The following is a 9,779-nucleotide window of genomic DNA, read 5'->3' as shown; positions in this document are numbered from 1 at the left end:
AATAGAAGCAAGTGGTATATGGAGTTATGCTCACAATGGATTAAATCATGAAGATGGAAAGCAGCCACACTGGTATGGGCCTTTGGACTTCAGTGTCAGATACAGTGAATATAGTAATCCCATCTGGTGGCGATCTGTGAATGCTTCTCTGTGGCCAGGTCCTCATCTGGAAAGAATGGGCCAAGTTTGCTAGTCAACTAGAGGTGAAAAGGCATTCTGAGTTAGTGCAGTCTGACTCATTGCTATGCTTGGATGACCAACCGGGAACCAGAGAATTCACACCACTTGAACAAATGGAGGCTCTATACTCTCATGGGTGAGGAGGAAACAGCATTTTGGCTGGTTATTCAGAGCACTTTTCCCATTAGTCCTGCCTGGGCTGCATTTGAGCCAGCTGTTGTTCATCAGGGAGCTAATCTCCTGTAGACTGTCACTTTAGCAGTGCTGGGGCTTGCACAGGAGGAGAGAGATGGGAGGAGTGTCACTGACACAGCTGAGCTTTTGGCGTTGCAAGCAAACATGGAAAAGAGATGGGTAGTCAGGACCCTGCAGGTGACAAATGGCAGTAACTAGTGCTGCTCTAGGTCCTACAGGAGGCTAACAGTGGGAGGAGAGTTGTGTTGCTGCCATCTACTGTTGTTGAACTAGGTTAAAAGTATCTTGTGGTGACCTTGTGAAGAGGGCCAGTTGAGGATCAAGCACAGTACCGTATGCTCTACTCTGCCCCCACTTGTGTTCCTGTACAGATCTGGGAAGTGGGAGAGCAGTGCTGTCGAGCTGCGTGAACACTTCCTTTCTCAAAGGCAGCTTTCTGTGATCTCTGGCAGGCTGAGGGGGCAAAAGCAGCCAGCTCACATGCTGATGCCTGAGTCCCATACCTGCTTCTAGGCATTTACATAGCTCATGTCCCTCATATGCATGTCCTGAATCCACTTGCCCTTTCTGCAGCTATATAAAGGCCACTCCTTTACACCAGTGTGCACTTACTGCCCACTCATTTCCGGATGTAGTTTTAACTGATTGAGGCCTAGCTGTCTTAGAGCAGGAGTACTCAACCGCTTTCTTTCTGAGCTCCTGTCTCTCCCCAAAATATGCTATAAGAACTCCATAGCCTGCCTGTACCATGACAACTGTTTTTAATGTGTATATAAAAGCCTGAGCTACCCTTAAGGGGTAGCAAGCTGGGCAATTATCTGGGGCCCCACACCAAAGGGGGCTCCTCAAAGCTAAGTGGCTCAGGCTTTGTTTTCAGCCCCAGGCATTGGGGCTCAGTGCCCCAGGCTGGAGTCCCGTGTGGCAGGGCTTTGGCTTTCTGCCCTGGGCTCTAGCAAGTCTAATGCGGGCCATGCTTGGCAGACTCCCTGAAACCTGCTTGCAGCCCTCAGGGCCCTCCAACCATTCCTCCACACCCCCTTGGAAGGCAGGCCCCACAGCATGAAATCCTCTGCTTTAGTGTGGTTGATTTTCCCTTTTAGAGATGAAATTACTGTAATACTGGCATTATTTATCTACCGTCACTGCGGGATATGATGCAACTTGGGGAGGGGGGTAAGGGGTGAGGAGGAGGAGGGCTGTGGCATGCCGTCCAGGGCAATTGCTCTGCTTTCTACCCCTAAAGTTGGCCCTAAATACCAGGAACTATGGCTTAAGCACCTAGACTAGCTGTTGCAGGGTTAACACGCTGCATTTATGGAGCTGTAGCACCAAGGAGTGATAAGGGCAGAAAGCAATAGAGGATCACTGTCTCATAGGTCAGACAGGTCAGTCCCCGGGGGCTGGAATGAACCCCCGGCCTGCTGAATTCGGGCTACTTTGAGCTGATGAGCAAATCCCTTGTCACTGGCAGACGTCCCGCCGAGCAGCGAGAAGGAGCCGTGCGCCTCTCTCACCACCAGAGGGCAGCACGAGAGAGAGAGAACAAGGCAACAAAAGGAGGCGGCGAGTTACCCCTGGCGAGGGAGAAAGTTGGGGTCGGCGGGCAGGACGCTGAAGCCTTGGGCGGTTTGGGGGCGCTGCTGCAGCCTGCACGCTCCTGTCTGAAGCCCGGGCCGGGGCCGCTCCCAGCGAGCGGACCCCAAGCCGCAGTGGGGCCGCCGCAGAGCCCGCACCTTTGCCCCCTGCGCTCTGCTGCAGACGGCGCGGCCCCCCCCCGGGTGCCGCCCGGCAGAGCGCCCGGGACAATGGCCATTGCTCGGGGCCACTCCGCGTCCGAAACTTCCACCCCCTCTCTTCCCCGCAAAGTTCAGAACTTTGCCGACGTCAGGGGCTCAGCAGCCAATGAGCGCTGGCCTGGATATTTTGGGAGGAGAGGGGGGAGGAGTGGCCCCTATGGTTCTGGTGTCTGCCTGGCCGCCTTGCGCGCAGTGAATGGGAAGGCGGCCGTCGCGGGAGCCGCGTCCAGTGCCTGCGGATCCCGGGGCTCTGCACAGCGGCCACCCCCAGCGAGGCTGGCCTGGCATGGGAGCGGCGAAGGTGCAGGAGCCAGGGACTGAGTAGCTGGGCCGCTGCAGCGCTCTGGGATCTCCGCCGTCGCCTCCCCGAGCGGTTACCTGCCCTGCCAGGTTGGGCGATGCGGAGTGGGGCCGGCGCTGCTTGCCGAACCCCGTGATGGATGGTTAGCTCTGTTTACCTGAACTCCCTGCTCCTCTGGCTGGAGCGCTGCTGAACCCCTCGCCTGCTGGTGCCGGTCTGATAACGCTGGGAAACCTGAAAGGCTAAAAGGCACCGCGGATCATAACCCTCCCCCCAGATCTCCCCGGAAGATTGGCTGGTGCTCCAAGGACTCCAGGGGTGCGAGCGGAGATGCGGGGAGAAGTGGGCTCTCTTGGGCTGTGCTGAGAGCTCCTCGCAGCCCTTTGCCCTCTCTGTCGCTGGGGTTTCCCACCTCTGAGGACCGGCTGCCCCTGCATCCTTTTGCACCCTTTGGGGAAGGGATAAGGAGACCATGTTGCCCGGTGGGAGCCGTGCGTCCCTGTGGCTGGGAGTGATCCTGGGCTTCTGGAGCTCGGGGGCTTGGATGTCTGTTGGAGGGTGCCCCAGTAAATGTACCTGCTCTGCCTCCAACGTGGATTGTCATGGGCTGGGACTGAAAACCGTGCCACGGGGCATTCCCAGGAATGCCGAGAGACTGTAAGTAACACACACTTAGGTTTCCAGAGTACTGTAGGCGCGCTCTTGGTGAGATTCCCTACAGCTGCATATCGGTGCAGACTCGGAGCCCGCACAATCCTAACAGCTTGAATAATCAAGCACAGATTCACGTTTGCAGGGGAGAGGGGGAGGAACCTTTCGGAAGTTACAGCCGCTCTGATCCTGCTTCTATGCTAATCAAGCCTTGTGTGTCAGGTTCTTGTTTCTTGCAGTAACTTAAGTTTAAAATCTTGTTGTTGTAGGTTTTGCAGTAACTGGTTTGTTAAGGGCTTCAAAAGTCTGGCCTTGGCACAGACACGGGTTACCACTGGAAACACTTCAGGAGATTTAACATATGATTAAAAATCTGGGTGCTTTCACCTTGAGACTAGTATTGATTCCTTCTTGCTTTGTTTCCCAGCACTGTGACTGCATTCCCATGGAAACATCAGCTGCCGGCAGAAATAAAGTAAAATGGATAATAGATTGTATTAAAACAATCTCTGGTTTCTGTCTTAAACTGACAGAGCAAGGCAATGTTACAGGGTAGCCTGTCACTTAGTCCTTAACTCCCCTTATGGTATATCTTAGATATTGCTGTGTGGTGGGGTATTTCAGACAGCATGAGCTACAATACCTGAGTGCAACAGGAGGAGTTAGGGGCCCTAATGCTTTCTACAGCTTTGTGACCATACACCATAAATGCACGCTTAATTTGCTATCTTGAGGCTAAAGTGTTTTTGTGAATGCCTCAGCTTTCTCAATCTCAAATTAACCCTTACTGGAATGCTGGAGATCCCTTGAAGCAAAGTGGAATGTAACTCTGATGCTGGTTACTACAGTGCATATGGCATATAGATATTTCACACAATATGTAATGGATATGTGTAGAACTGAACATTTGACAGAATGTCGTTGCAGCTCCATAGTTAGTTGCCAATGATAACCAAACTGAAGTGTAGTTCAGTTTTTTTTAACATTTGAAAAATTAGCTATCCCATACAAAATATACTTCAGTGGTTTGGAACTATTCTACAAACTACACAGTTAGTCCAATGTAGGGACTGACTGCCCACCGTATTTCATTTTGGCTATTCATTTCAGTTTATTTAGTGAAAGCTCAGACCCTCAAAGTGTCTTACCTTTCTGGAACTAAAAAATAAGCAGATGAATTGTGACTAAGCAAAAAGTTCTCATGGGCTCAATTCTCAAAGGCTAAGTTTCAGCAAGGGTGAATTGTTAAGAAGGTCATTAATGCTTCCACAAATACAACTCATAATGGAAATATTAACAAGCCCTTTAATGATAGCAGTTCTGTTATCTTACAAACCACACAACTTCCCATCTTCCATACTTGGCAATCCAGCGATACTTTGCAATTTCACAGACAGACCATTTTAACACCAACTGAGCAAATGAATGTGAGTTTTTTTTAAAAAATGATTAACATCTATTGTTGCATAAAACTCTGATCTGGAACTTGAGACACTTTTTAGCAGCAGCCTGGAAATCTAGAGAATAGAGTTCAACCTAGTAGCAGAATACAGAGTCGACAACAGTAACACTAGGTCCATGTATTACCCTAAATTCACATGCCCTGCACAACTCATAAACTTGGTGAGATGTGCATATTCTGTATGCAAGATTCAAGGGCTTGAAGCTGAAGTGAGTTAAATTTGGGCTAGAAATAAGGTGCAAATATTAACAATAAGGTATTTGACCTTTGGAACAACTTACTAGGGGCATGGTGAATTCACTATCACTTAAGACATCCAGTCTTGACTTAGACTTTTCTAAAATATATGTTCTAGCTCAGTCACAAGATGTGGGCTTAATGCAGGTATTATTGGGTGAAATTTACTGGCTTGTGCTATGCCAGAGGTCAGGCTAAATTATAATTGTCCCTTCTGGCCATAAATTCTATGAATCTATATGCATGTACAAGTGTTTAATGTACACTAAGTGGTTGTAATATCCAGTATAGATTATAAAACACTAAAGTTTTAATCCTTTACCACAAATGTACTCTTTTATAATAGACTCTTCAAGTTTTATCAGCCTAACTTACCTCAGAAATAAAAACTATTGAAGACCATTTTGCGGAAAATTAATCTTATTGGTGTAATACAGTATCTCAGATGATCTTTGTTATAATGTGTAAATGGAGAGCTTCTTAAGTTATTAATGTAGACTCTAAAATAGCAGGCTATTAACTTGCCAGTATTCACTCATGCATAGTATTAACTGATAGCTTGTGAAAGTAGCATACAGACTGCAGTGTAATAAGGTTTGAGGACTGTCTAGAAGATGTATATTAGTCTATATTTTTATTACCGCATCCTATCTACCGGTACCCATTCTTTCATCAATGTTTTATTCTCCTGTTACTGATAGTATCTTCTGAACCATTTGCTGTTTTTGGAATATCAGCTGAAGTATAACTTTTTCAAAATACTTTGTCTGTTTTGAATCCTTATTTAAATTGGTATGGTAAACAAACTTTTTTTCTTATGCAAGATTTGGTAATTACACTAATTTACAAGAACATAAGAATGGCCATAAGCTTTGCATAATGGGTCAGCCCAACGGTCCATCTAGACCGGTATGCAGTCCCTGACCATACCAAGTGACAGATGCTTTAGAGAGAGTGAGCAGAACAGGAGCACTCTATCAAGTGAACTTGAAATTCACAGATGGAAATAAGGCCTTTTTTGGATATCCTCTGATATCCAAATTCATCAGACCAGGAACTCATTCCAGTGCCTTGTTTTTCCGCCTATTAAATACATGCCTGTTTTCTGTTCACTTAGCCATAAATATTCTATATATTCAATAATTGCTCAGGGCTTGAAATGTGCTGTTAGAATCTCACTATATCTTACAGCCACCTTAGGCAGTTACCTCAATCTTAACTTTTCCTTTTAAATTTCAGAGCCTACTAAGGGGTCCAATTGCCTGAAAAATGACAAGTGAAACTTGAATGGAGTGATTATATCACTCAGTTCTGTGTGCTCCATGGCAATCTGTTAATTCTGTGCGTGACGTTAGATTGTCTTGATTTGTAAAAATAATGAGGAGTCTGGTGGCACTTTAAAGACTAACAGAATTATTTGGGCATAAGCTTTGCATCTGAAGAAGTGGGTTTTTTACCCAGGAAAACTTATGCCCAAATAAATCTGTTAGTCTTTAAGGTGCCACTGGACTCCTCGTTGTTTTTGTGGATACAGACTAACACGGCTACCCCTCTGATTCTTGATTTGTAGTTTTCTACTCTTTTGCTTAATATACTGACTTCTGACTAGTAAAGAAAAAATGCTTAAATAGCCATGAAATAATAGTGCTATCACCCAGGTCAGGAAGCAAATAGCTGTGGTTCGTAAGATACTTTGGCAAATGTTGTACTCATGAGTTTCTTGACAGCTATTTGTATGCCACTGTACTTTACTCTGTATAAAGGGAAGTTTTCATCCTTTCTGCACCCAGGTAAGATATAGGCTGAAAATGCCAGTTGCAGCTTGTTTGTATTTGAAATTGACAGTAGATCTAACAGCATCACTTAAAATACTTCCACACTTAGCTCTTAAAATTCTGGTTTTGCAAACCTTCCAGAATGTTTGGGCCAGTGCAGCCAGGCTAAATATTATTTTAATTTTGTTTTAAAATGAATCCAAATGAAAAATAAACTAAAAATGTAACATTAAGGAGACCGTGAGAAAAGCATTCCACCAAAGAAATGGGTGCTTTAAAATTAACTAGCACAAATCTACCTTTATCAAGAGAAATGCAAAGTCACTAGATTTTTTTTTTTAGTATGATAGTCACTACTTTGACAGTTTTTTAATAATGTATGTGAAACTTATGCTTTATTTTTTTAATGTCTGGAAATTGCTTCTCTTGGAAAGAAAATTGGTGGTGGTAACTCTTTCCAAGAGCTGCAATCTGCAGAGCAACCAGTGGTCACCAAGATGATATAATCCTGAGGAAAATTGGACTAAACTTTTTACAATTTAATGTTCCATAGTAAATTGTAAAAAATTGCAGTATCAAATCTAGAGTATAAGCATGGCTGCATTTTACATAATGTCAGCACATTTTATGCTAGTCCCCTTCCCTTAAAGTCTTGTATACATTTAATTTATGCTAGCAGTGTTATATGCAAAGCTAAACAAACACAGCAGAGATTTCAGTGTAATGTATCCATGAAGCAAAGATATGGCTAAATGCAGAGGAAATGAATTGTAGTTGAAATGAAAATATTTGCCGTGAAGCACAGAGTAAACAGATGTTGTGTTTACCTTTTGTACTATGAAAGGAACCTGCAATTGTAATTCTCCTTCTACCCAAAACCTCAGACAAGAACAGTCAACAAAATAAAATGGACTCTAAAATAGATTTTTTATTTTTTTTTAAAGCTTTTTAACCGATGGTCCTTAAAGAAATTTTCTACACGAACAAGTATATCAGTAGCATAGGCAAAGCGTGGTTTGACATCTTTGTTTCTTGGCTTAAGTACATACTGGTAACTTACATATTTAAACAAACATTTAGTCTTTGCAGACTTGCATAACAAAATCCTGAAAAGTGAATGTAACCACATTACAAGCACCCTAAATAATGGAGAAAATTACTTGTTTAAAAATTTTATCAGCCTTTAGCAACTAGCTAAGCACTTTGATCAACTTCTGTAGAGAAGAGTCACTGTGTACAGAAAACAGTAAGTAGTGATATATGTGGCTCCGATGAAGGATTATTGACCTAAGCAAATATTGGTTATTTAGAAATTACATAGCACGTGTAAGGATGTACTTCACATTCAGCTTTTTGGATGTATCTTACTTTACCTAATATTTTATAGGACTGTACTTGGTTAACTAACTGAGCTGGTATGCTGTAATCAGTTTCTGGAAGTGCTGTCATTTCCATATACAATTTCACATTATATTCTATTTTTTTTTCAGTGGAATCTTGACTGGCTGTGCCATGTTATGAAGATGGAGATATTTCTGTAGTTAAAATCTTTAGTTGTACAGATAAAATCATTCCCAAGGCCAATTCGTTTTGTGGCATGCTAGTATTCGCTTGTGAATATTGCTTTATTGGAAAATGCCTTTAGCTTCTCTGCTTGTTGGTTAAGTTATCTTTTATATAACGTTCATGAAACCATCATATGATGATGATCTAGGGTGACCAGATAAAAGTGTGAAAGATCGGGATACTTTTTTGGAGGGTAGTGGGGAAGAGGGATACAGTTGTGTATATAAGACAAAGCCCCTAATATGGGACTGATCTGATTATATCAGGATATCTGGTCACCCTAGCTGAGGCACATGTGCATTGAATAGTGCACTGTATCAAAGCCAGTCAGTGGTCCCATTGAACCATATAATACCCTTCTACTCCAAATCTGAAGATGTTTAAGATTGAAAAGCATAGCCAAAATTTACATAGAGCTCCAGATCTAGCTTCTGTTAGGTATGACGTTTGAGCACATCTGGTTCCTCAACAGTCAGTGTCTCCTCCTCCTCCTGTTAAATAGTAAGTTTTTTGGTGGCATATTACTATTCTGAATTGGTGGAGCAAAGTTTTTGTTTCACTCTCCATAGCAAGGCTAATCACTCTCTTACACTATGCTTGAGTAGCTAATTCAAGTATGTTGATATTTAGGAGCAATTTGGAAGTTTAGTCATCAGCATACTATGGAATTTTTTCATGTGGTCTGTGGTTTCTGTTGTATAAATATATTATTGTGGTGGTCTTGGCCTGAGTGAATGGAACTGCGAGGTTACACTGGCTTGTAATACTTCTCAAGCTATTCAGCTTTGTTTGTCACACCACTTACTCTAAGCTCCTTTCTTCAATACTTCTGTATTGCTGCAGACCGTTTTTTAAAATATATGCAAATATTTAAAATATATTGATTATCAGATTAACATTCTGACTTTCAAGAAATCTTACCTCTAATGATAATTATTAACTTAGGTATATACCAGTAGTGTCCAAAAGCCTCAGTCAAGACCCATTGTACTAGGTCATTTGCCAGTAAGGGGAGACAGTTTGTGTTTAGAAGAGCCTGCTATTTAAAGCCCTGATCAAAAAACAAACAAACCTTAGCCTAATTTTACTCACATGTCTTTGCCTTCCTAATTTAATGGGACTGCTCATGTGCATACAGTAAAGCATGTGCATGTTTGCTGGATCATGGTCTCACTATATTATAGTTGCTTATTGCCTAAACAATGGAAGGGGAAGGAGGACAAAGGTAGCAACCACAATATCGGTTATTACGTGGTCTGGCAATGTGCACAACTTTTGCACTCTCTTGTCAGATGCTGAAACTTTAATGGTCTCCTTATGCCAACAGCAGATCAGAGATGGTCTGTCATCTTGGGTATATCTGTTACAGGAGGATGGGTGAAAAGTTAACTTAGAAACAGTAGATAATAATAAAGTAGGGATGATACTTGTGGGCTTATATTATTTTTATTTCCTTGACCCCATCATGCTTTAAAGCCCCTTTAGTCTTTTAAAGCTAAGCTCATACCAAAGACATTGCTGAAAGAAGTACAGCAAAAAAGGCCAAGAGGCTATCTTTGCAAAAAAAGCTATTCCGTCTTTTTTTTCCTTAGGCATATCCAATAATTTAAACGGTG

At 43.0% G+C, this 9,779-nt stretch overlaps 1 protein-coding gene across 1 annotated transcript in view; it reads left to right on the top strand.

Annotated features, from left to right (window-relative positions):
- The first annotated feature begins 2,366 nt into the window (after window positions 1-2,366).
- The window catches only part of SLIT3 (slit guidance ligand 3), a 790,143-nt gene continuing 782,730 nt past the window's right edge, over window positions 2,367-9,779 (top strand). Inside the window, exon 1 of the mRNA XM_074960679.1 lies at window positions 2,367-3,129. Coding sequence (XP_074816780.1) covers window positions 2,945-3,129 — 185 coding nt within the window. The 5' untranslated portion in view covers window positions 2,367-2,944. The remainder of the gene's footprint in view (window positions 3,130-9,779) is intronic.

The sequence above is a fragment of the Natator depressus genome, chromosome 8 (assembly GCF_965152275.1).
Source record: "Natator depressus isolate rNatDep1 chromosome 8, rNatDep2.hap1, whole genome shotgun sequence".
Classification (NCBI taxonomy): domain Eukaryota; kingdom Metazoa; phylum Chordata; order Testudines; family Cheloniidae; genus Natator; species Natator depressus.
Note: the sequence above shows the minus strand (reverse complement) of the source record. Positions and strands in the feature narration are given on the sequence as shown.